Genomic DNA, 27,023 nt, shown 5'->3' on the forward strand with positions numbered 1-27,023 from the left:
CCCCTGCTCTTAATTTCCCCTCTGGTTTGTTCCACAGGCTGTATGGCGAGATGGATCTCTTGTCGGCAGCAGCTCAGCAGACCGTGGTGGGGGATGCTGCTTCAGAAACTCAACACGTGCTGTCCAAAGAAGACTTCCTGAAACTGATGCTTCCGGACAGTCCCTTAGTGGAGGAGGGGCGAAGGAAGGTTAGCGACTTCCGGGAGGCTTTGAAGTTACCAGAAATACTCAAGAAGGGTCTAAAGAGACTCAGAAGTTTCAGGAATCCCCACCCACCCGCAAGCATTCTCTCGTGATTCTACCTGTTAGTCTGTGCGTGGCTGACCCTCTTCAGGGTTTGTTGTATCGGTTAGCAGAGCGAGCCTGGGAGAGGTTAGGAAGGGCAGCTTTCCAGCATGGAGAGAGAGGACAGGGAATCTGGATATTTTCCCTTCTAATCCGGAGCTCACGCTTGTTCAAATGAAAAGAAAAAAAAAAAAATCAGGCATTGCCATGTTGACTGTGATCAGGGTAAACAGCGAGTCTGTGTGCTTCTGTCTTCCGTATAATAAAACAATACTGCAATTAACCTAATTGTGTTCTTAGAATAACACTCTAATTAGATACTACCTCAAAGCCGCTTTAATCTAATGCGCCTGTAATCATGTTCTGAAGGACCTGCTGGTGTGTGTGAAGAGGGAATCCCAGAAGAAGTCAATCATATTGATTCCCTTTTTTTTTTTCTAAACTTGTATCCAGTCGTGTATGTTGTACTGTATAAGGTTGGGTGCAGACCGTTATACAAAAAGTGCAAATAGCTTTTCTTTTTATAGGAATGAACTTCTCCTTGGCATGTGGGTCTCCCCCCCCCCCACAAAGACAAATCACCTTCTTTTCATAGTGGAAATTTTACTTTGTAGTCTGCACACATTCCAGTTACCATTCATCAGTTGGACAGGCCTGACAGAATGGAAGGAACACATACAATAGAAATATTTTTAGCCTCCTTGCTGCACTCACAAATGTAAATAGCCACTTCTGTATTTGTTTGATGCAAACATTCTGGCTTTTACTGTTGTTTATATAAAAGGAATGTGGTTCAGTATGCAGAAGAAAAAGTTGGAAAGTCAGATTTGATTTCATTTTTCTTGAGTATTGGACCACTTGCTTCTTGAGTAAGAATTTTCCTCACCCTGTCTGGGAGCTAACACACAATCATTTCAGTGGTTCCCTTAAATCCGGTTATGATCAGTTTCTATAGCTCCATTTTCAACAATCGTAATGGACTTTTGTGGCTGATGACTTTTAAGTAGACAAGAAGATTTTCCTCACTGATAGTATTTTTCTTGAACCTGTTTGCATGCCCTAGAAAGCTACCGTGTTCAGAATTAGTTTTATTATTATTTAGATGAGCCTGAACCTCCCATGCAGTTGATTGGTACAGAAATTGCCTAATCTGAAAACATAGTCATTTCAAATTAAAATCAAGCCAGCGCTATGTGTGCTTTTGGATAACTGTGCCAGAAATTGCAACCTTCTGCATTTGCAGGAGCACTGCTCTGAGGTTATGGAGGTTCCATTTAACATTTCAGAATTAATAAAGCCACGCATGTCTAACTCATGATCATATTTCACAGAATGTCAAAGGAAGAAAACATTCAAATCCAATAACTGCACCAGGGACCTGGTGCATGTGCTTAGATGACCCACACGCCTGGTTTAGCATTCCCGAGCTAATGCTCTGTGCCTGCCTGTCTGCCTAGGGAGAACCCAGAGAGCAGGGTGAGCGAGGGGTATGTGTACCCCCCGGATTTATTCCAGTCAGTTCTGTGCTTTCAACTCTTTCATGTCTGTCTTCCCCCTTCTCCCCTTACATTTAAACCCCTAGTTTTCGTTCTATGGGAACCTGTCTCCGCGACGATCACTGTACCGTACCCTCTCGGATGAGAGCATATGCAGCAATCGGAGGGGGTCTTCCTTCGGCAGTTCGCGAAGTTCAGTACTTGACCAGGCCCTGCCCAACGACATTCTGTTCAGCACCACCCCACCCTACCATAGCACGCTGCCCCCCCGGACCCACCCTGCGCCCAGCATGGGGAACCTGAGAAGTAAGTGCAGGGTTGGGGGGGGGCGGGTTGCTGAGCTTCTGTGGGTGTGGGCTCTTCAGGTCATCTCCTACAGAGGTTTGGGGGGTTTGGTTTATTTTTTAAAATAAATGTATTATTTGGTGTCTTCTTTTTTTATTATTATTATTTTTAAATATGATAAAAAGCACCAGAGTGGACATTTTCTAAAAGTTAAGCAATACCGGGGGCGCCTGGGTGGCTCAGTTGGTTAAGCATCTGCCTTCAGCTCACGTCATAAGGCTCCCTACTCACTGGGGAGCCTGCTTCTCCCTCTTCCTCTGCCTCTCCCTTCCCCCACTTGTTCTCTTTCTCAAACAAATAAAATCTTTAAAAAAATGTTAAGCAATACTACCAATTTTGAAGAAAACTGAAAACCTCATATTAAACGTTTTTATCAAGTAGTGGTCATATATATGTATAGATACCTGTGTGTGTGTGTGTGTGTGTGTGTGTGTATAGGTAAATATCTTAGCTATTAAACTCATAAAAAATATGTTAAGACCTGATTTTAAAAAGAAGAACCTATGGTACAGGAGGTAGATACTCTGGTGGGTAGCCTTCTATTTCTGTTTCTTCTTGACATTACGTACCCAGTGGCCGTCAAGGTGGTATACGGGCGTCAGGAGACCCGGGTCCTTAACCAGGCTCTCCCCACGGGCGGCTGCATGTCCTCAAGCTCATCCCTCAGCTCTCTGCATCTGGTTTCCTCCCATTTACTGCTCACAGATTGATGAGGCAATTTCTGCATAATTTTCCTTCACACCCTGAAATCTTTGATATTTATGTAGTGTCCGTTTCTTATTAATGTGTCAGAGTTTAAGGGTGATCATTTTTTTTACACTAGCTTTATTTTCTTTTTCTCAGAGTTTAATTTCTATTGTACAGAAAGAATGAGGATTTAATCAGAAATATATTCACTATCAGGGTTTTTTTTCTTGTTTCATCATAAAAAGCATTATCTTTAGAACCAATTTAAACTTCCCATCATACACATAGAAGTCTCAGGCTAAATGAAATAAAAGTTCTAATAATGCTTCTTCTGATGTGTAACCTAATTGGAAATGAACTTTGTCTCATAAAATTCTTAATCTATTTCTTTAAGTAACATAATAGCCTACCTATTATAACGATTACATTTGCCTGAATTGAAGAAACCTTTAAACTCCTCTTGATAACCATATGAAAGGTCAGATACATTCTAATAACCTAATAATTCTCTAAATGTTTTTCCTTTTTTGTAAATAGATAACTTTAATGTCCTCTTGAAAGCCTTCATAAAATCAGTGAAACTATTTTCTTGCATACGTAATTTCTTTTATTTAAAATGCTTGATGTGTGGTCATGAAATCATCCATGGCCTGTGTGTTGATGTAATTCTTCCATCCTACCCTTTACTTGCTTCCATATGAAAGATACATATCCTTTTTTTTAGCTTTACTTTTTTTTTTTTAGCTTTATTTTTTTTTAATGAATTTTTTTTTTTAGAGTAGTTTTAGGTTCACAGCCAAATTTAGCAGGAGCCTCAGGGAGTTCCCATACCCCCCCTGTCCCCCACACAGGCACGGGCTCCCTCCCGTTCAACATCCCTAAGCAGGATACATTTGCTAGAATCCGCAAACCCACACTGATACATTATCATCACTCAGAGCTCATAGTTTACATTAGGATTCACTCTTGGTGCTCTGCATTCTGAGGGTCTGGACAAAGTAAAATGACATGTACCCACCATTACAGTATCATACAGAATAATTTCGTTTCACCTAAAAATCCTCTGTGCTTTGTTGATCCCTCCCTCCCCCAGACCCCTGGCAACCACTGATCCTTTTATTGTCTCCCTTGTTTTGCCTTTTCCAGAATGTTATATAGTTGGAATCCCGCAGTATGTAGTCTTTCCAGGCTGGCTCTTATCTCCATGGCTTTTCATGGCTTGAAAGCTTACTTCTAATCTTTAGTGCTGAATAATACTCCATTGTCTGGATGTACCACAGTTTACTTATCCATCCACCGACTGAAGGACTGCATCCTTTCTTAGTATTTTCAAAGCGTAAACGCACAAGTAGGAGACAGGCAGGATACGTTACTTATTCACTTTCCAAGTTCAAAGCTGCCTTAGCTTGTCCTCATTGTCTGTTTCTCTAGGAAAAGCAGTAAGAGCGGTCCTTGCCATTTGCTCTTGAATGAAACCTCATCCGTCAATGAGACTTCTCCAATTTACTGTAACAGCTCCTCAGAAAAAATTCTCTTGGTTCAACGGGTCAAATGACAAAATGTAAACAAGGGAGTGGGCCGTAATTTGCATTGACGGGTCTGACTCCTGCACTCACCTGGTGTGGTCCTTACTTTTTATTGCCTCCACAGACTTTAGTCATCCTTCCCTTTCTGTGGTTTCAGGTCACTCAGCAGAGCAGCGGTGAGAAGATCCTGCTCTTGGAGTATATTCGAAACTGGGACAACAGATGTCTAGTGTGCGAGAAACGAGGACTGCCTGAGGTCGTCCAGTTGTTTCTCTTAGTTTCTCAGAGACTTAGCCTCATGTGAAAGCTTGGAGGGGAGGTCAGTTCTGTCCAGCTTTGAGCACTGGATGGCCAAGGAGCCACATAGGAAGAGCTAGGCAGAAACTCAGCATACATGTGAAGCTTTAAACCTCGAGCATTCCTAGCATGGGATCCTCAGAGAATCCCTAGTAGAGACCCGTTCCTAATTTGGAGGAAGTATAGTGCAGAGCAAGGGTCGGCAGCTTCGTCTCCTGACAGCGAATATCGCTGCAGCTTTTCTACGGGTATCTGTAACAATAATCACAGGCTTCTCGCTCAGATATTTTTAGCTGGTAAATGTCCCAAATTTGAACCTGTCTCTGAATCTTTCTTCCCTAGAGACTGAGATCTTAATTCAACCTGGTGAGGCAGGTACTTCACAAACACATTTTGGATGTGATTCATGCCATGATTCATGTATATTTCCTGTGAAGTCACTGAAATGTGCTGTATCATTGTGTCTTCAACTTGGAGGTATGAAACTATGACCTGATCAAGCAACTGAAAATAATTCCGAAATGTTTCGGCATTACAGTTAGGGCCTTTGTTTTCCTTACGAGTGGATTTCAGAACAAAATTTCTTCAGTGGCCCAGATAGAAAAAAATGGGGAGTGGCCCTTTGGACACACAGTTCACAGGCCAGAGAACCAGTGATATTGAAAAGCTTTCCCAGTATCTTTTTCCTCCTTGACCAGTTGGGCACCTGGCTTTATTCAGTGCAGTGCTGAGCACTGGCAGGTTCCCAACATGTTTAAAGAGAATTCCTGATTTTCTTTTAATTTATTTTTAATTTTTTTCTTCGTAAATGTTTATTATAAAAATTCTGCCATTTTAAATACTTTTTTACAAAGAAGGCTATGAATGTAATTTTAAGACAATAACAAGACATACCAATACTCTTAGATCCGCAAAACGTCATAAGAGACTATATCCTGAACAGAACTGCCACAGGTTGATTAAAAAACCCATCTTCAAGATTAAACAATATTTGAAATGGGAAGGGAACCTTCAAGAGGATACTCTGAAGGCCCTCTTTATGTAAATATTACTGCCTACTAAGAAGGCTCACATCCTTCGTGTTCCCCTGCGAAAACTGTTGCTGTTCCCCTTATTTTTCCTTTTTTTAATTGTTTTTCTTTTTCTTTTATTTCGATTCCAGTATAGTTAACATACAATGTTGTATTAGTTTCAGGCAAACAATACAGTGATTAAACAATTCTGTACATTACTCAGTGCTCACCTTAAAACCCATCACCTATTTCCCCCATCCTCCCAGCCCCCTCCCCTCTGGTGACCATCAGTTTGTTCTCTATAGTTAAGAGTCTGTTTTTCAGTTTGTCTTTTTTTTTCCTTTGTTCATAATATTTCTTAAATTCCACATATGAGTGAAATCATATTGTATATGTCTTTCTCGGACTTGTTTCGCTTAACATTATACTCTCTAGCTCCATCCATGTCGTTGCAAATGGCAAGATTTCATCCTTCTTTATGGTCAAATAATATTCCAGTGTCTGTGTGTGTGTGTGTGTGTGTGTGTGTGTGTGTGTGTGTACACACACATACATACCACATCTTCTTTATTCTTTCATCTATCAGTGGACACTTGGGCTGCTTCCATAGTTTGGCTATTGTAAATAATGCTGCTATAAACATAGGGGTGCACGTATCCCTTCGAATTAGTGTTTTCATATTCTTTGTGTAAATATCCAATAGTGCAATTCCTGGATGATATGGAGGTTCTATTTCTAATTTTTTTGAGGACCCTCCATACTGTTTTCCACAGTGGCTGCCCCAGTTTGCATTCCCACCAATAATGCATGAGGGTTTCTTTTCCTGCACATCCTTGTCAGCACTTGCTGTTCCTTGTGTTTTTTATTTTATCCATTCTGACAGGTATGAGGTGATATCTCATTGTGGTTTTGATTTGCATGTCCCTGATGATGAGTGATGTTGAGCATCTTTTCATGTGTCTGTTGGCCATCTGTATGCCATCTTTGGAGAAATGTCTGTTCATGTCTTCTGTCCATTTTTAAATTGGATTGTTTGTTTTTTTGATGTTGAGTTGTATAACTTTATATACAGATATATACAGAGTTATAACCTTATAACTCTTTATATATTTTGGATACTAATCCTTTATCAGATATGCCATTTGCAAATATCTTCTTCCATTCAGTAGGTTGTCTTTTAGTTTTGTTGATTTTTCCCCTGCTTTGCAGAAGTTTTTTATTTTGATGGAGTCCCAATAGTTTATTTTTGCTTTTGTTTCCCTTGCCTCAGAAGACATATCTAGAAAGAAGTTGCTGTGGCTGATGTCAGAGAAATTACTGCCTGTGCTCTCCTCTAGGATTTTAATGGTTTTAGGTTTCATATTTAAGCCCTTAATCCATTTTGCATTTATTTTTGTGTTTAGTGGAAGAAAGTGGTCCAGTTTCATTCTTTTGCATGTGGTTGTCCAGTTTTCCCAGCATCATTTGTTGAAGAAACTGTCTCTTTCCCATTGCATATTCATGCCTCCTTTGTCAGATTAACTGACCATATAGTTTTGGACTTATTTCTAGGCTTTCTATTCTATTCTATTGATGTATGTGTCTGTTTTTGTGCCAGTACTGTACTGTTTTGATTAGTACAGCTTGTAATAGAATTTGAAATCTGGAATTGTGAAACCTCCAGCTTTGCTTTTCTCTCTCAAGGTTGCTTTGCCTATTTGGGATCTTTGTGAGAATTTCTGGTTTTTTATGGCGATCAAAGCTCTCCAAGGAATGGTAGAAATCTTCCTATGAGCATAGACTCAAAAGAGTTCTTAAATTTCAAAAGATAAGAACAGAGCATCAACTTATGTGTGTTTCCAAATCCTGTAGTTTTGACCATGGCACCTCCCATAGGATGCCCCTTGAAGCTTAAATAGAGGGAGAGTTTAGAATAAATAAAATGAGTATTTTCCTTATAATTCAGTATTCATGCAAGTTGCTGCAGACTCCAGGAGAGGCTCAGCATGTGGGCTGTAGGTGGTAAGCGCTGCTAATAGGCAGAAGATGACCGTTGTTACAGTTGGCATTACAGAAGGCATCCATGGACCCTCAGCAGCAGGGCAGGGTTTGACTGATTCCATAGGGCACTTGTTTCTCTTTTTTCAAATGTTCTCAGTCTTCCCTGGTTTTCGGAGAGGAATTGCCAAACCCTAGCTATCTGACCGTCAGGAAGGTTCCTCAGCATTTTTAACAACAAATAAAGTCGGACTCGGTAGAGATAGGGAGCCGTTTCCGGTCGCAGATAAACAGGAAGCCATAAGATCAATGTCCGGGCTGGAGAGCAAGGGCCCGGGCATCGCTGTCTGGACATGAGCCATCCCTGGGAATCCACAAGCCACTTTTCTTTTTTGAATTGGCCAAAAGAACAGTGTGTGCTCCTGATGGAACGCTAGCTCTGAAGAGCTGGATTTGAAGTAACAGGCTTTGATACCTAAGACAAGTGGTACTTTTCCTTCCTCCTCTGCAAAACTCAGGAAGCTAGCCACTTAGAGCTGCCGTGGTGTGTACCAGCGGTGGGAGTGGCTCACTTGCCTGCACCATACCAGACCCCCGCAACCAGCCCCAGCAACCCCAGCAAGGCTTATCTGCTTGCTCACTGGGCTTCTCAAGGGCCCAGCCTGGCTCTTCCCAGTCATCCTATCCCTGGAGGCTAACATAATACCCAGTGGTCCTTGGAATGTAGAAGATGCTCAGTAAGCATCGTCTAGGTGATGGCAGCGTTGATACCTAACGTCCATTAAAAGTATTATAAAGGATTTGTGGTGGTTTGGAGTCTCAGACCAAAAAAAAGTAATTTTTTTTTTTTGGCCAATTATATAATTTTCCAAACAACTGTAAAGAAATTGAGGTGATTTTCATCATGATAATTCAGAGGAGAATTTAGGTGCTCTTACATCATTTCAGGGGACTGTCATTGACACAAAATCTTCCTGCTCAGTGACAAATGATGGATTTTGATTTAAATCCCTAGAGCTTTTCTAGCAGAACTGTGTTCTTCATCACACAGCTCCTTATCATCATTGGTGTCTCCGGGATGCCACCTCCTAAGATAGGCCCGCCCCCAACATGCCCTCAGGCTCCTCAGTCCCATCCCGCATTTTGTTTTCTTTGAAAGACTTGTCACTACTCATATTACCTTGTTTATTTGTTTATTGTCTTTTCCCCGCATCTCTTGCAAGGTTCCAGAGAGGATGGGCCTTTCTGCCTTATCCACCACTGTCCCGAACACAATGAACACAATGTGAGGCATATGGTAGTCACTTAGTAAATACATCACAGACAGGTCAGTGGGTACGCTCCAAGTAAACCCTGGGGGAAAGGAGACTTCTTCTAATCTACTGATCATCTTTGCCAGTTCCATAGTCTCCAATAAACACAAAAGTCCCGTTCACAAACCGGGGAAAAGGGGATATTAGTTTGTAATGAAGAAAGACAGGGGCGCCTGGGTGGCTCAGTCGTTAAGCATCTGCCTTTGGCTCAGGTCATGATCCCAGGGTCCTGGGATTGAGTCCCGCATCGGGCTCCCAGCTCTGCAGGGAGTCTACTTCCTGCTCTGCCTGTCTCTCCCTCTCTCTGACAAATAGATAAAAATCTTAAAAAAAAAAAAAGAAAGAAAGACCACTAACTGTATTTCCCTCCTTTTGCTCTCTGCCTCTCTGTACAAGCTGGAGGGAGTTAGCATACCCTGGGCATGCCTCTGGTTGTGAAACTTCATGCCCTGAGACCTTCCTAGATCCGGAGTCATCATGTGCTTTGCAAGTGGTCTCCACGAGACTTGCATACAGGGCAGCAGAAAGCAGAGTGGTTGACCTGCCTGCTGGGTGAATAGCTGGGTGTACTCACTCACTCGCTCACTCTGGGCTTTGGCTTCCTGGCCACCAGAATCAGATGTGTGCCTTGGCTCAATGACAGATGGCCACAGATCATGGAATTTCAGGCTGCTCAGGAATCGTCAAAGCATCCCAAGACTGTCAGTACTCCGATGGGGCTTGGGGAAGGTGGCTGAGAGCTGCCTGTGAAGGTGTCAAGCAGGTGGAAGACCGTTAGTGCCCTTAAAGGTCAAGGTCAAGGTCAAACACCACCGCTCACTCTCCGACCAGATGCCAGCCTTTCATAGCTTCCCCAAAGGGTGTGGGAACAAAAATTACAGGTGCATTGGGTTAATTATGCCCCTTACTTAAATTAATTGCAGGCTCAGACAGCCAGGTGGTCATTATTTTGATTGGTCTCATTAGGCAGATGTGTTCACAGGCAGCTGCATGCCATGTATGGGGCAGCTTCAGAAAAGACATGTCAGAGACAGTCTGGGTGAAGCCTTTGAAAAATTTGTCCTCAGATGCGTAGTGAGTTCTAACAACTAGTTTTATCACTGACATAAACACTTCCAGTCCCTAAAAGGTCCATTTGTACAAAGGACAGACAAAATTCCATGCTGGACGGCGAGGGGTTTCTGGTTTAGCCAATGATAAACCAGCTCAGTAAGTCAGCAAAGCAGTCTAACCCCCCTATTTGTGCCTAGCATGAGGAAAGACCGCCTCTTCTCTTTCTTGCCCGTCGATAATGAAAGCAAAGTTAGTCCTCCTGCATTTTTATAATAAACTGATATTTGGGGCATCTTGAACATGTGGTGCTCAGCTTACATAACTGCCTTCTCCTGGAAGCTTTTTAAACCATCAGGCTAGAGAAAGATTGTACCAAACCGTGTGTACACTAGAAGTTTGCAACACTTGAAAGGGGGAAGTAATCCTGCAGAAAACAGGAATCAATCCTGCAGCTAGTCAGACATGGATGGATGTCCTCCAGGGAAATCCGGCCTGGGAGGAAGCTGCCAGATTTCAATACTGCACCATCAAACTGCTCCGTTCTAAAATCCCTTCCATCCCAGGGCATCGCTGGCTGACCTTGAAATGAGTCTGTAGGTCATGGATTCTCTGCAAACCATCTTTCCAGCTGTGTGTCTTTTGGATGATTGCACTGTACTGTCACCCTTTTCACTGGGGGCCAGAGATCTGCTGTACGAAGTTCCCCAGCTCCTTGGAGGGGCCGCCCGCGCCCGCATTGCCATCTGACTGACGCTCTGGCTTTGTTTCTGTTTAGATGAGTTCTGGTTCTCCGACGGGTCCTTATCGGATAAGTCCAAGTGTGCAGATCCTGGCCTGATGCCCCTCCCGGACACGGCCACGGGCTTAGATTGGTCCCACCTCGTGGACGCGGCGCGGGCATTTGAAGGTAAAGACTCGCAGCCTCCAGGGCCTGGGACGGCAACGTAGGGAACATGGCTGTATTTGGGATGGTCTGAGTTATGATTTGGGATACTTGGCACATCTTTGTGGCTGAAAACTAGCAGGGGAAGGCTTGAGCTGTGACTAAATACATTTCCTTAGGGAGACGGTGCCATTTCATGAAATGAGCACTGGGCAGAGGACCCCAAACCTGAATTCCAGATCAGGCACCAGCTGTGACCTGGGACAAGTCACTTTTCCTCTTTGACCTCTGTGTTCTTACCTGGCATGTAGAAGTGAATATGCAGGACACAAATCATCTCTTTCCTCTGAGTATGATGAGGGGAACTAGAAGGGAAGGGCCTTCAGAGGGCCTGGTTTGGCGGGGCCGGCACACACAAAAGGGATCTGGTGGCTTGGCATAAACACAGATGCAGCATGATCTGCCCGACCCGAGCCCCTGGCTCTCCCTGTCTGGGCCTCGGCTTCCTCCTCCCAACAGTGTGGTCACTGAGGGTAGCTGGGCACACCCATCTCTGAGGGCCCCTCCAGCTGCCGCACCGATGTGAATTTTAGAAGGTTGAAGCTGCTCTGTAGGAAATACCTTTTTCCCAGCTCACGGGTCAAGGCAGACCCAGACAAGGAAGGTGCTTCACCTGCATCCTCAGGACTGTTGTACCTGTGGGTACGGGGGCAACGCATGACCCAGGGTTATGACTGGCCATTTGCTGGTGCTGTCCTTCTAGGATTACAGCTGCTCCTGGGGTGGCTGGCAGAACTGACAAGGGAGACAGGACCATTTTAGTAGGGCCCTCCCTGTTCGAGAATCCCCCCATGCGCCTGGGCCATGGAGTTCCGTGTTCGCGGCCGTCCCCACGGGCGGGGCTGCGGCCGCCTGAGCAGCCCATCTCTTCTCTCCTGCTCTAAGTAATCAGGATCAGTGCCTCCGGTTCTAAGCTTTGGGGGTGGGGTGGGGGGGAACGTGAAGGCTACTTGCAGGCTAATTCAGACACCTGGGATGTTTAGCTCCAGTAGGTAAGCAAAGGGAAACTCTGTTAGGAAATTTCTGCAGAAGGAACAGGCTCTTACTGCTCCCTTAATTGGAGTGAGTGTCCTTGGTTCACCTCCTTGCAAAGTACTTATTCCATGTGGAAGCCTCAGAATGCCCCATCTGCTCTGTGATGCCGCCTTCGTTCCCTTGACATTACCTGAAGTTGGTTCTAGAACCCCAGGCCCATGGCCCAGTTACTTGCTGGGCTTCCAAACTGACCTAGATGCACCCTAGCCCCAGAGAGCAGGAACGCTGTCTTTACCTCTGTCCAGAGCAACCCAGGCAGCAGGTAACAGCATTTTCTCTGGCATGTTCTGTACACACTGTTGCCTCACTGCCCCCAGGAGAATATAAGAACATCTATTCTGTCCTTCGCAGTTTTCTCCACTGCATAAATATTTGCATGGTGCTTACCAGGCTGAATTCTGCTTTATTCACTTGTCTGTGTCTTCTTATTAGGTGATGAGTATCTCAAGAGTAGGCTGCTTGTTTTATTTATCTTGTCTTTATTTATCAAGCACATGGCAAGATAACTCAATGAGAAGAGCTAGTCCTGAAGAGTATGTAGGTGTCAGATGCACAGGATACCTGAGCTGTACCAACTCAGGGCATAGTTTTTGACCTCTGGAGGTCCATTTGCATTTTATGCTCATTTTCTTAAAACAATATTTATTGGCTTATTTCTGGATCCATACACCCCCCCCCATTTCTGTCTTTGCTTGGTTCCCTTCTACCTTTTCAGAATAAAATCACTGCTTTGAAATGGATCTTTTCAGAAGACGGGCTAAGAGCAGGAAGTGGAGAAAGCAAAATGGCACACCCAATATTGACTAAGGTCTCAACCCGGGGACTCTGGTCACAGTCACAGCTCAACAGCCAGGCTGTGAGCCTTTGGACAAGTCCCTTAACTACCATAATGGCCACACTTTGGGCCAACAGTGAATGTTCAACAGTAATCCTCTGAGGTCCTTGACTGTTTGCATTGGGCTTCCTTCAGTCTTCTTGCCTATAAAATGAAGACCTTTACCAAAGAACATGGAAGGCTTCTGACAGTCTTAAACTTCCAGTTCTGCGGTCCTATTCATCTGAGAGTAGTTCTGAGCTGAAGTTAGAGTCTGGGTGGGAGTTGGCACCCACAGACAAAGGAGAAAAATCATGGCATGGAAACACCAGATAGCTGGTGCCTCGGATGCATGGCACCTGAGCCAAAGAGAGAGATCATGGGATTCTCTTTGCCAGGAGAGAGGACTTTGGTTATCCGACCTTTCTGAAGTTTCCAAACATTTACAAATTGTATTTCAAAATTGCAGTAATGTTCAGTGCTACTCTGTAGGGCAGCATACCACCTTGAGACAATAGCCCACTTAGGAAAACACAGTTGGGAATTTGCAACTCCAGACTTTTGCTAATCAGATTCCCTTCTGTCGGTGTCAGGTCCACCCTGACACGCGCTGGTGTGGTGGCGAGTGGGCATCATCAGTCACCTCAGCACTTTACAGAGAAATGTCTTCACCGAGATAACCCAGTTGCCCTGCCTGCGACTTGATCTTTTTGTACCAGTTACCCAGAACCATTTCTGAGCTAGACTAAACATGATAAAGATAGTCCAGAAAATCCCCTATGTGTCTGCTTAATTGTTACAAGCTAATAAAGGCAGTTCAGAATGCCTTACTGAGCTCAGAGCACTCTTGGAATAATGCTGTGCCCATACATCAACGTAAGTGTCGTCACATCTGAAAACAGCACTCCAAAAAATGGAATGTGTCTGCCTATTAATACCATGACCCTCGTAGAATCAACCAATGTGATTCATCCAAGCAGGTATGCCTCTTCCCCATTGATCTGTTTGTGTTCCACACCTTGGCATATGATGTATTTACCTTTTTTTAAGAGATAAAAATTGACACTGCACACGTGAGTGTAAGAATTTAGATTTTTTTTACCATACCATTCAAGAATAGAGCAGGGTCGGGGCACCTGGTTGGCTCAGTCAGTTAAGCATCTGCCTTCGACTCAGGTCATGATCCCAGGGTCCTGGGATCGAGCCCTGCATCGGGCTCCCTGCTCAGCGGGGAGCCTGCTTCTCCCTCTCCCTCTGCAGCTCCCCCTATTTGTACTCTTTTGCTCGATCTCTTGCTCTCTCAAATAAATAAATAAAATCTTGGAAAAAAAAGAGAAATAGATAAAAACCAGAACAGAGCAGGGGCTCCACACTAATCTGCCCCAGTCAGGGTTGGTTAAATACATCCAAATTCTGTTGGTACACAGAACATAATAGACAGTCTATACTGTGAGTGAGGCTTCTCCAAAGACAGGAGCATTTCCATACATTTCTGACCACAATGCAATGGAAATAGAATTAAGAAAAATAGAAAAACACAAACACAAAATTCTCAGCATTTGGAACTCTTAATATAATTCATAATCATTATTCTAGGAAGCATTCGGGAATACGAGGGCATTTTTTCTTTTTTAATAAGTGGTGATAAAAAGATGGTACCTATTAAAGTCTTTGGACTGCAGCCAGGGAATAGTCCTTAAACAAAAATGTACTGTTCTCAGAAACATTTATTTAAATGGGGGGAAAAAAAACATGAAAATTAACCAACTTAACTATACTTTAAAAAGATTCTGTAAAAGCTGTGAAAGCAAACAAAAAAGAAGGAAATCAAATAGATTTTTTGTGAACTGACAGATGAATTTTCAATGCAATTTATAAATAAAATCAATGATTGTTTCTTAGAACATTGTTAAAGCAACATAAATTTGATCAAAAAATGGAAAATACAAATGAACAAGATTAGAAATGAGAAAAGAGGTTAGCATTCACCAATACATAAGAGAAATAAAAAAATTATTAAGGAATGTCAGGCAGCTATATAGGAAGAAATATGAATAAGAATTTTGGATATTACGTGCAAGAAAATGGGACGGAGCATACAAAACTGTCAATGGCCCAAATATGACGGGTATTGAAAAGTTATCTAAAAATGTCCCCAAATCCCAAATGTCACCTGAAACTAATACGCTTAGAGTTCATTGTTTTCAAAGCTTCAAAGAAAAATGATGTCCCTGTATAAATTTTTCTTGAAATTCAGAAGCAGCCAATAATTGCACGAGAGGATTCTTTCCTGATAACACACAAGAAAAGAAAAATCCTGAGACAGTCTCAGTCATTAATCACGATATTAAGCTTAGATGAAATTCAGGAGGAGATTGAAAAGATTATCCATTGTTACTGGTGAGAGTTTAGCCAGTTTAATAAAGAAAAACTTCTAATTATAGAAAGTTATAGTAGATGAAATAATTAAAAGTTATTGTACCAATTTCCCTAAAAGGGTGTATCTAATAGAATGAGCACCTATTTCTAATAAAAATTAAGATTTGAGAGATACCTTTAAAACCTAATGAAGAAGATCTACTTTATTCCAAGTAGTTACATAATACTTAATGGAAAATGGTCTATAAGCAGGTGCCTTCAGTCCAGAAACTAAACAGGGTCATCCTTTGAGACTGTGTCCTTTCATTCTGTAGTAAAGTACCTAATATTTATCACCAATGCAAAGAAAAAAGGAATAAATTTTAAATTTTATACATATGCTTCTGTATCTACAAAATATGAAAGGTAAAAAAGAAATTATTCAGATTAGGAGGACTTGAGCACTGAAAAATGTATAGAATTGTTGAACTATTATATTATACACCTGAAACTAATATAACACTGTTATGTTCATTATACTTGAACTAAAAATATAAAATAAAATTTTAAAAAAGAAATTATCCAAAATTACAAAACAAAGTAACTAGGTAAGATATTTTAAAATATATTTTATAAGTCTTGTTTAAAAGCATTGTTAATTTTTTCAGTTATCTATTTCTGTATAAAAACCACCCCAAAATTTATGACTGGGAACAAGAATGTCTCGTGATAATTTATGTCTCATGATTCTGTGGGTTGGTTAAGTTCAGCTGGGTGGTTCTTCTGCTCCCTGTGGCTTCAGCTGGAGTCACTCAGGCAGCTGTATTCAGCTGGAGCTCCGCTGGAACTGGAACATTAAGGTGACTTCAATCATATGTCCAGCTGGGCTCTGGCTAGACCCTCTCTCCAGCAGGGCAGTTGTACTTCTTCACGTGTGACTCAGGGGATCCGATCAGGAGAGTAAAAGCAGAAGCTACATGATTTCGCAGGGCTTCCTGGTCTTGGAAGACTCAGAACATGATATCCCCCACATGCTGAAGGCCAGCCCACATCCCAGAGGTGGGAGGTGGGCTCCGCATCTTGGTGTGAGGGCTGCCATGTGCACATAACCATGTTTTCGGACAGTCTTCCACCAGAACAGTAACAAAGGGCATTTAGCTATATCTGAAAGATCAGATTATATATTCTTTGGAAATTAAGGCGTCATTAGAGTTAAAATTCGAGAAGGCAAAGGACATTTCAGTAACTGAAAAGTCCTAATATATGTAAAGATAAGAATGGGTAGGAAGCTTATAGTAAAGATGCTGAATCAATTGATTTCCTGAGTTAATTTGCAGATTTCGTACAATTTCAATTCAGATATCTAAAGGATATGTTAAAGAGCTTAACTGCATCCAGTTGGAAATAGATGAAAAACATTCCACAAAAAAAGTCTCCTGTAAATCAATAATAATTACACAGCATAGTAGTGATTCAAAAAAATAAAAATTAGTCCTTTTGGAGAAAGAGGGAGAGCCCAGACCAAAAACTGGAATAAAAGTTAGAGTTAAACAGGAAAGGAATTTATATACTCCACTTGGATTTAGGATTTAGGAAAGTCAGTTCTAGAAACAGTAAAGTAGGATTACCATTTTAGAAGCAAGGTAATGCTTTAATTATGAGGTAATGAGAGAACATACAAAATATGTGGCCAGATAAAAGTATTTAAACACTTAGATTTTTATGAACTTGAAAGGGAACATTTAGATAAATGGGAGTATGGGGGAGGATTTGTAGTAAACATGATAGGGAAAACCAGACTATCCCAAGTGCGTGGAGGGGCTTAACCAGCAAAAAACACCAAATCCCTGATAAACAAGCGGTTGAGGCATACGGACGCACAGTCCACAAAAGTAGAAATACAAAATATAAGTATTTGAAAAATGTTCAATCACACATGTAAATTCAAAATGATAATGGGCTACCAGCTCATACCTCTGGAAGATGAAAAATGGCCCCACACTCTGGGAAACCCTGAAGAATACTCACAGCTGGTATCATTACAAAGATAAAATGATCCATCTTTTTGTGCAGTATGACAATATGTAGTTAGAGCCAAACGGTGGACCCCCCCTTTGATCAGAAATCCAATTCCTGAGAACTTGCTTACTGGAAATAAGCAGATATAATCAAACTCTGCCCGTCAGACCAAATGTCAGAACATCGGCATCTCCTTCATAGGCCTGTGAAGGAGAAGGTAAGTCAAGGACAGCGAGCTCATGCCCTGGACTCCGCTCTTCTGCGATAGCTAAGTTCAAAAAATGGGCGGAGTCACAGTTCAAGTGTGTTTTAGTGTGTGCAGCCCTCTTGTTTGTCAGGGGCGAGATGTGACCCTTTGTGCCTGAGAACTCCTCAGTGATCTGTGCGATACAGTAAGATCATCGCTTATTGGCCTTGCAAGCATCATTCCCTTTATTAGGTGGAATAATGTAAGGTGTGGGTGTGGCAAGTAATATATATATAGTAGAGCCCATCCCCCACAAGTATGGGCAAGGGAACAAACCCAACCAGAAAAGCTGGCTGTGGGGCCAGTGGTAAAGCTGGGGAAGGGAGTCTCTTGGAAAGTGCTAGAATTTAAAGCAGTTCTCATTTATCAAAATATCACCAGTAGGCAGTGGGTGGTGAACATCCATTGAATGGATTGATGTTTTAAGTGCAAACAGGCTTTCAAAGGTGAAATCACAAATGAATGATGGGAGACTGGATTGCTGCGTCCCGCAGCCAACAACAGGCCAGGCTTCTTCTCCTCCCCTCTGGATTTCAACCCTTTGCAGTTGGTGGTGACAACCACCATCTTCCCACAAGCACGAGGAGGTGTGCATGCCCTGAGCGTGTGTGTGCAAGACACGTGCAGAGTCAACAGCTCGTTCATCAGGCCCCACTGTGGGAGTGTTAGAGTCAAATGTGTTGTCCGAAAAAAATACAAGTTTATATTTTTAGTCTATTAGGCTCCGTATGCCCTTGGTTTTTAAACAGAGAGTAATAAGCCTAATTTTTTACGATGAGCACTGTTTTCAATTGTGAAGTGGCAGTTCAACCTTGATAAAGTCGCTGAAGTTACTGGTACTTGACCACAGAGTGTGTGTGTGTGTGTGTGTGTGTGTGTGCACGCACACGCACGCATGTACAAGCATAAAGTAACATAATTAGTTAAAAAATGGAAAAGAAAAATGCTATTAAGATGAAAAATGCAAAGTTAATTTAATATAGTAAATCAACTTAAATGATCTCAAAACTAAGGAAATTGTCTCGGGCCAGCAACAGTAGCTGTTTCTTAAATGAAGCATAATCCCAGCCCTTTTCTTTGCTCATTACGGCAAGGCAGACTCTAGACCATTATCTTGCAGCATTTATGAACAGGCTGCAAAAGGCTTAAGCCAAAGCATTTATGTCCAAAGTGCAGTGTAACCTTTTTATTTTTCTTTCCTGGTTGCCAGTTAAGTCAGCTTTCCACGATCTGATAAGCCCAGTGCTCGGTACCAGTACCTTTAATTTGCTACATGGAGCTACAAAGCCCCAGCTTCTCTGCCATTTATAGTGATGTGGTAGAGACACGTTAGAAGAGCTTTGTGGATGTGGGTTCGGTTAGATGGAGCCTCACACTTGCATGGCCTTTGTGGCCCCTATCCAGTGCATATACCCTTCTCCTAGTTTCATGCCCTCGGCAGACAGGACTAATCCATCAGAGCCCTTCTCCTCCCTCATGCGGGCTTGGCCTTCCTGATCTCAAAGTGCTCCAGGCTGCCCATCTGGGCCACGGGAGTTACTCCCAGGCAGCTGTTTTGCCAACTCAGCTCTAGATTGATGTGGAATATCTCGCTGACTGTTCATCCTCCTGCATAGTGCCAAATGCACTAACAAGAACCTGCATTGAAATAAGGTTTTCTAAGATGATTTAAAGGGGTGGAGTGTTCCGTGTGTACGCCGTGCCCCATGTGCGCCCCCCCCCCAGCCAGATGTTCTTGCACGGAGAAGAATGGGAAAGGGAAAGGACTAACAGGCTGTCTGTGTAGATTGTGGGTGACTGTGTCTGCCACAGTCACCGTTTACATGGAGTTCATGCTCCCCTGCCTGTCTTCTTAACAGTTTCGTCTGTGCCACTTGGTTCAATGTCAGTAACTACTAGGTCACTGAATATTTATCATCACAGAAATAAACTGTGGAAGAATAAAGCTTCCACTGGAAACTGTCACTAAGGTTAGCTACTTTACAGAGCAGTTAAGTGTCTGGACTTAATCAAGCAGTGTTCTGTTTGGATTTCAACCTCCCAGCTTTTCAGATCCAGAGTGAAATCCTCTTCGTGAAATTACACTGTTGGCAAAACTCCCCTTCTGGCTTCCTGCCTCCTGACCGGTAGGACCTTGTTTCTCCCCAAGGAATGCTTGAATGACTGCCAGCAGCAAGTTCTGTTTCTGTCAAATATGGGGATATTTTATCAATTAAGGTAAAAATAGATGGAGCAAGCGAAGACGTTTTCATCCAGAGATTTCGGCTAGACCATCAGACTCAAATATATTAAGAAAGATGGAAACTCAACCAAATTATCCCTGGATTGCATAAAATCTGGATGAGTCAATAGAACTCTTTTAAAGAGTGAGAAAACTAAATTCTTTATCTGTTTTGACCTTCCTTTTTTGTCAGTAAATTTACTGTAGAAAAAAATAAATCCGCTGTGGTTTTTTTTTTTTTTTTTTTAAGTGTGAGGCATTATTCGGGATCATCACAGAAGAGAGGGTTCTCTTGGATGTCATGGCAGCCCCAGACCCTCCCACCCCCACCCCTGGAGCTGCTCAGCCCCTGGCCAGTGTGCCCTATGATTCCTGCCCCCACCTCTGCCATTTACATCCTGTTCTGTGTAGAAGCAGGCAGTACCCAAATTGTGCCATTAATCTTAATTAAATTACAAATCGTCTCCTCATATGCACAAATCCTACGAGTCAGTACCAAATTGGGAACGTGGTTGTCTCTCAGGAATACATGGTTACAGAATGCCCCATCATCTTGTAGGTTTGAAGTGTGGATGACATGCTTAAAGTTTTATAGACCTACTGGTTGAAGGACATCTGTGTACCTGTCACAGATGTTGGGAAATCTGATCTAGGAAAGCGAGCTGCAAGGCTGGAGAACGCCCTGCGGTCATGCAGGGTGCTCAGCACCACTTCCTAGAGGGTTCGGGGCCCCTGGTGGGAGCTCCCAGCACAATGCCCGCGGCGTTCCAGCTCGCTTTCCTTCATGCGCCCTGGCAGCCTCCCCCATTCCTTCTAATTAACAGGAAGTGCAAGACCCTCCATAAACCAGACAAGCAGGTAGCCTCATTAGGAGACTCGTCTAGCAGCCAGAGGGAGACAGAGTGGGATAAATTAAGAACAGAGCACCCCTGATGCGGACTTGAGTGCAGTTTCTCAGCCATTAATCAAATCATATGAAAAAGACACTGCAGCACTCATACACCTGCTGTATCCCTTGGATTCCAACTGTAGATGCATATGTGTGCTCAGGCACCAAGGAAAGAGACACCAGGGAATGGGGGAAGTGGATAATTAGATATATTCCCGGTTCTCACCTCCACCTCGTTCAAACGCGGGACTGTTTTTCTGCATGTCATTCAGCATTTCTGGACCGATGCTCTCGGGTGAGTGTTCGGCCCGCAGAGCTGGGCCAGGCTGGTGCCTGTTTCAAAGATTATCACACTCCCTTTCCTGCCCTAGCTCGGGAAACGTTGAATGTGAAGTTACTGGTGCCAATAGAAATGGCCTGGTGCCAAGCTAAGGCTGGGTAGTCAGGCTGACCATTGTTAGCACGGCTGTTTCTAGTAAGATTACGAAGCTAAACTCGCTCACCACCCCACTTTCACATTCACGGAGTGGGTCGTTTAAGCAAACCCCAAATGGTCTCGTGTTCTTACGGCTGGACTCGCCTGTGTGAGGCACGCCGCTTCTCTTCATTGCACACACGTGTGTGCATCCAGCCAGGACCATTACACGTGCAACGTTGAACCACATTGCTCGGCATCGCATGTTATTGGCTGTCGTGGGCCACGCCTCATCCAGCTCGACGCGCGCACAGGCTCTCCGGGACCCCATTATCTGAGTCTTGTGTGGGCCCCAGAGGATTCCAGGTGCATGGAGATACCACTGTTCATAGGAAATTCTAAATCTTATTTCAGGTCTTGACTCAGATGAAGAACTTGGGCTGCTCTGTCACCACGCGTCCTATCTCGGTGATTGTCCGGGGCTGACCACGGGCTCTGGATGTTCTGTAACCTTTCCTTTTTATGTCCCGTGTCTGCACGTCTGCATGGTTCTCTGAGCTCGGAGGGTTGGCACGCACAGGGGACGTGGGTCCTGGCTGCTGTGTCTCCGGGATGCTCCCCCCGACCCCGGGGTTGGGGCCCCCTCGCGGAGGGGTCCGTCTCCTCTGTTCTGTTAATCAGCCACATCATCCTGCGACGCCATTATTTTGTTATTTCGTGGCCAGCCGGCAGCTTTGGCATTTCTTGGGATGTGGAAGGAAGAAAGCAAATTGGCTCTAGCAAATTGAGGATCTGCTGATTGTCCCCGTGGCTGTGATGTGCGCATGCCATACAGCCCCCGAGGACAGCCAATCCTGATGCTTTCTGATTGTCAGCAGCTTGCCTGAGTTTGTTTTTCTTTGTTTTGTTTAAAACAGGGCAGTCACTGATTGGGGGGGGTGCGGGGTGGGGTGTTTGGGGTTAGTGACCAAATTCGCTTCCACAAACATGGCCCGGCGGCTAGTACTCAACTTCCTTGGCGTGTGTGTGTGTCTTCCCTCCTCAGACCAGAGAGTGGCGTCCTTCTGTACTCTGACCGATATGCAACATGGGCAGGACCTGGAAGGCGCACCAGAGCCGCCTTTATGTGTAGACCCAGGCAGCGGCAAAGATTTTATGGACACAACTGGGTATGTGAGGCCCTGGGGAGCCCCCATCCCCTCCTCTCTCCCCAAGCCCCTAAGTAACAGGTTCAGCAGAGCCCCAGGCCACCAGGAGATCACTTCCAGCCTGCGGCCCCCACTTGGGTCCTTCAGGATCCAGATATGGGACTGAGTGGGGCCACCCTTGCTCCCTGCCCCGCTGGGGTGGGCGGCTCTTGGTAGCAGAAGTGCTCTGCTGTGGGCGGTCCCTGCCTGCTAAGACATGCCACCCCGTGCCCATGGTGACGAGGCTCTGTGACAGAGAGTGGGAGGGTGGCAGCTGGGCTCCACGTCTGCCAGTAATTGCTGCCACAGCCCCGGACGGACAGGGACCTTGCTGATCAGTGTCTCGCTGCCAGGCTGCACGTGGGCACCTGCCAGGGGCACAGCTCCCCCCCGAAGCCTGGTCCTTGACCCCGGCCTCAGGCAAAGGGACCGTCTCCTTCCCCTATATTCTTGACATGTTTGTCACCCACAGAGTCTATATGCTTTACCTAATTGCAACTTTTATATGAACTCGTGTGACCATTAACTGGGCCATTCATCTTGGTAACGAGCTTCATGATATTTTCTTGACAGAGAAAAGCAAATTGGGGAAATCGAATCTATATTTGGTTCCCAGGACCTCAGTGGTCTGCCTAGTCTCAGTTGGCTAAACTGATTTAGATCATCTATCTTCTGGGTTGTGTGTGTTTGTTTGTTACCAACATATAAGCCTGTAGAGATTCTGAATCCCTTTTTAAATCAACAGAGACCCAGAAGGGGTTTTCTACCAAAATACTGTATGTTCCCTTTCCATATCTGGCATAATATTATTTATTTCCTCGCTGGACTCTAAGCACATGAAATAATTCTTTGAGTGAAAACTTTACCAGCAAAGGTACTGAGTGTTGTATCTTTATCTCCGTGGCCTTGAGTCTTTGTGATTCCGCCCTTCTTCTTTAGGGAGCGGTCTCCATCCACACTGACCGGAAAAGTCAATCAGCTGGAGTTGATTCTTCGACAGCTGCAGACTGACCTTCGGAAGGTAAGGGGATCTGTTACAGTCGGTCCTCAGAAGTCTGTCTTGCACAATCACCCGCTTCTAACCAGTAGAGATAAGAATGAAGACACTCAGGAAAGATAACCCTCCTAGTCAAAGCCAACAATAGATAGAAACAGAGACCCCTAAGGTCTAATTCTCCTTTCTGGCCTCCAGCTCATATTTTTCACTCCAAGGGGAGCCAAGGGGTGCAGGAAACAGGACTAAATGAGGGTGAGCCCTCTGGACGGTCTTCAGGACGAGGTAGAAACATACAGGCGACTAGCATTTTTTGGTTCGGTGAGGGATCAGTTGTACCGACTATTTATGAGCTGACCTAAGAGGAGTTAGTTGCTGCCAGAAAGCCTGTTCTCCCCAAGCTATTGTATTCCCACTGAGTCGGCTACATGACCCTCACAACTGCTGCTCTACACCCTCCACGTCCAGGTGTGCGTGGTCGGTCCCCATTAGAAGTTAACTAATTCATTCCTCAAACCTTTGCTGAGCCCTTGTTACCCAGCACTGTGCCGGGTGACCGTCGTGCTGTTCCTGGGAATGGAATGGAGTGTGCTAGCAGGAGGGCAGCAGGGACACGTCACAGGAAGGGTTTTGTTACTGCTTTGTTTGTTGAAGAAGGGAGAAAACTGCAGCTGGTGTCAATGCTGGTGGAATGATCCAGTTGGGAAGGAGAAAATGGTGGGGGGAAGAGTCGGAGGGTTACACCCTGACCTAGTGCACAAGGCGGGGACTGGCCTTGATTCAGAGTGGAGACAGTTTACATAGAGAGCAGAGTAGAACAGGGTGTGTGTGTGCATGTGCACGCACGTGTATGTGTTTGCACACGCGTGCATGCATACATACATTCACACACACGTAGTCAGAGATAGGTCGGCAGAGTTCCCCTCTGATGGTTTCTTTTTTCCAGTCATGAGCTGAGAGTGAGTGGTGGTGGGAAGGAGGAGGAAGGGTTTGAGGTCAGAGGGTAAGGTGCAGAGTAGTGAGTAAATGCACTAGGTGATATTTGATAGGATTTGCCAAGCAAAGCTGAAGGTACATTTGAATTTGCAGCCTCAGTTAAAGCGATCGTCTGTTGGCAGAGTTGGTGTTTCTCTCCAGCTTGGATGGCCACCTGTTTGCCTGGGGAGGAGAGGTTCCGAGATACAGAATCTCCAGGGCTAGAACCGGAAATGTCCCAAGCAAACTGGGACATCACCCTGCCCCCAGCTGTAGGTGTAGGCCAGTTGGAGAGTTGAATGTAAGAATTGAGACAGGAAGTCAAGACAACGAGAGAGAGAGAAAGAGACAGAGCCCCGGGCGTATCTATAGGATGGGATTAGACTGAGGGACCTAGAGTGTAAGCTGGGTGAGGCGACATGCTGTCACAGCAGGAGACAGTGAAACTAAGGTAAGCCTGGTGCATTAGATAATTACTGGAGGAGTGGATACTGGAGAGACGATTCTAGAAGGACAAGAGGTGGCGGTCCGGAAATGGGAGGCTAAAGCAGGAGCACACTGCTTTTTATGGGTAATGGCAAGGTACAAGAGGTGGCTGTGGGAGCAGGGGTTGAGGAGGGCTGGGTTTCCAGATCACAGAGAGGAAGTGGTGGAGAGGCTGGATTGGATTTGGAAACATCAGCACACATGACAAGTGGTAGGGGAGAGAAGAAAAGCGAACCACATTCTATGGTCCTCCGTGAGTGATGGGAGGGACTGGAGACAGCGTAGATAATTGCAGTGAGCAGGGGTGGCAGGTCCTCTAACCTGAGGTCGCACTTCTCAGAGGAGCTGAAGTTTCAGGGAAGAAACCCCCTGAGTACTGCGAGATAAGCTGTTTGCCAGACCACCAGGCCTCAAGTCTTCCCACTACAGGCAGACACTGTCTCTCCCCTCAGTGAGCAGCCGGGGAAGCAGTGTGCTCAGGAGAGAGCCGGGATTCATCTAGAGGCATGAGGATGAAGGGATTTTCAGGGACGAGGTTGACCGTTTCCAGGGTTTTCAGGGCAGAGTCCCAGTTGCACGGGTCACAACGAAAGGGGTGAAGGGGTCTTGGAGAGGCGGGCCGCTGAGTGGCTTCGGGCACATGCGATGCTCGGAGGCACGCTGGGAGAGGGGATGTGCCGGGCCCGCGTGTGACGCCGGCTGTGTGCACTCTTCCCAGGAGAAGCAGGACAAGGCGGTCCTCCAGGCCGAAGTGCAGCACCTGCGCCAAGACAACATGCGGCTGCAGGAGGAGTCGCAGACGGCCACCGCGCAGCTGCGGAAGTTCACCGAGTGGTTCTTCAACACCATCGACAAAAAGTCTTAACCCGGCCCTGGCCCGCGGGGGGGAGCCTCGGGGAGACGCCCCGCACCCCCCCCCCGGAACTTGCCAACGCGTGGTTTCTCAGTGTGCTTGCAGCCAATTGTAGATGTTTTTGCCGTCCCACCCCGTCTAGCACCATTCACCCCCGCAGGGTAGGGAGGCGACTCTTTCCTTGGAAGCCATCTGGTGACAGCAGAGAGGACAGCGAGGCCGTGCGCACATGAATGTAACTCCCGGTGTCGAGATGAATGTAAACCCCGGCGTCGGTTGGGGCCTCTTTGTGTCGGACTCCACTGCCCCGGTGCTCAGGCGCGGGCATACCTCAAGAGGGGAGAGAGTGGGGCTTCACGTCCTATGGATCAGGTGACCTGGTAGAGATGGTAGAAGCAATTGACCATAGTTTGGGCTTTAGTATTGTAACATAAACCCGGAAACAAATAATCAGACATATACTTTAATGTTAAAGGTGCTCTATTTTTTTGGATGTATAGTAGTTTTATTTCTCACAACCACATTATCATAGCAATAAGAAAGAGGCATAGTTAACTAGTGAGAGAAGCCGTGTGGGGAAAATTAAAAAACAAAAAAAGCACTATGTCTTGAACACTAGTTTGAATGCAGTTCATTTAGAGACTTATTTATTTGCAGGAGCAAACGGTGCCTGAATATTAACAGTGTTCTGATTGAAAAAAAAAAACAGATACATATGCCTTGTATATGGCTCAATAAGCAGTCCCTTCAACTCTTAGTTCACTGTGTATAGTTTAACGCTCTGCTGAGAGTAGCGCACGCCTGCTTATGTCCTAGAACCTTCTAGAACCTCCCGTCGGCGGGAAGCCAGCAGAATCCCATGTATACAATGCCAAATTTGTTTATCTTTGTACAGAAGCTTTGATGAAGTGTCTTGTATTTAACGCCCTTATTTAAGCTTATTTAACCTTAAATTGTTAATTTTATAAACTTTGGTTTAACCTGCACTACGACGAGAGAGGTGTAGGTAGCAGCAAGCTCTGGAAGGCCGAGCTTGCCCGGAACAGACTGAGAAGCAGGGCGGGAAATTCTAACAACTGGATGCTGCTAGTAACAAGTCCTTTGTATTGCTTTACCATTTTTAACTGTTCTATTTGAGATGAACATACATTTTGCTTTTTTAATAAATGTTCAAAAGAGGCCACGTCAGTCACGGTGTTGTCAGGTGAATGTAGATTTTTAGCATCTCTGTGTCAATAATTTGAGTCTATGGGAATTTGTTCAGGGTCCTTAAGTATCTTAATCAGCACTGAATCCTGCTTTGCCGCCTTCTCATTGAATCGCGGACTCATTCGAAGGAAAGGGTAACTTGTATTAATAGCTGCTGTGTTCGACACACTCCCCTCTGCACATTTCATCGGCAGGATTCCCATTGTTACAGCTCAGGAAACTGAGGCTCAAGTTAAATGATTTACCCCAGCCAGGAATTTGGTGTTGCTTACAAGAAGATACAGAAGGCAAAAGAGTAGGAATTTGAGAAATAATTGGGAAGAGGTAAACTATAAATTTGAATCAAATGTAGGATGAAGAAGACACAGAACGTGGGCCCAAGTGGG

The 27,023-nt window shown here is 44.7% G+C and overlaps 1 protein-coding gene across 7 annotated transcripts in view; it reads left to right on the top strand.

The window, feature by feature from the left end:
- Positions 1-26,616, top strand: part of SIPA1L2 (signal induced proliferation associated 1 like 2) — a 213,519-nt gene extending 186,903 nt beyond the window's left edge. For 6 of the 7 annotated variants that reach the window (XM_073879047.1, XM_073879048.1, XM_073879046.1 and 3 more), the window contains 7 exons: positions 38-188; positions 1,868-2,087; positions 10,768-10,899; positions 21,348-21,401; positions 21,979-22,102; positions 23,060-23,141; positions 25,294-26,616. In XM_073879047.1, coding sequence (XP_073735148.1) covers positions 38-188; positions 1,868-2,087; positions 10,768-10,899; positions 21,348-21,401; positions 21,979-22,102; positions 23,060-23,141; positions 25,294-25,440 — 910 coding nt within the window. In that variant the 3' untranslated portion in view covers positions 25,441-26,616. The remainder of the gene's footprint in view (positions 1-37; positions 189-1,867; positions 2,088-10,767; positions 10,900-21,347; positions 21,402-21,978; positions 22,103-23,059; positions 23,142-25,293) is intronic. The other variant, XM_073879051.1, reaches the window with a different exon arrangement.
- The last annotated feature ends 407 nt before the right edge of the window (positions 26,617-27,023 follow it).

Source organism: Callorhinus ursinus, unplaced genomic scaffold (assembly GCF_003265705.2).
Source record: "Callorhinus ursinus isolate GAN/ISIS: 27379988/994484 unplaced genomic scaffold, GSC_fseal_2.0 scaffold32, whole genome shotgun sequence".
Taxonomy (NCBI): Eukaryota; Metazoa; Chordata; class Mammalia; order Carnivora; family Otariidae; genus Callorhinus; species Callorhinus ursinus.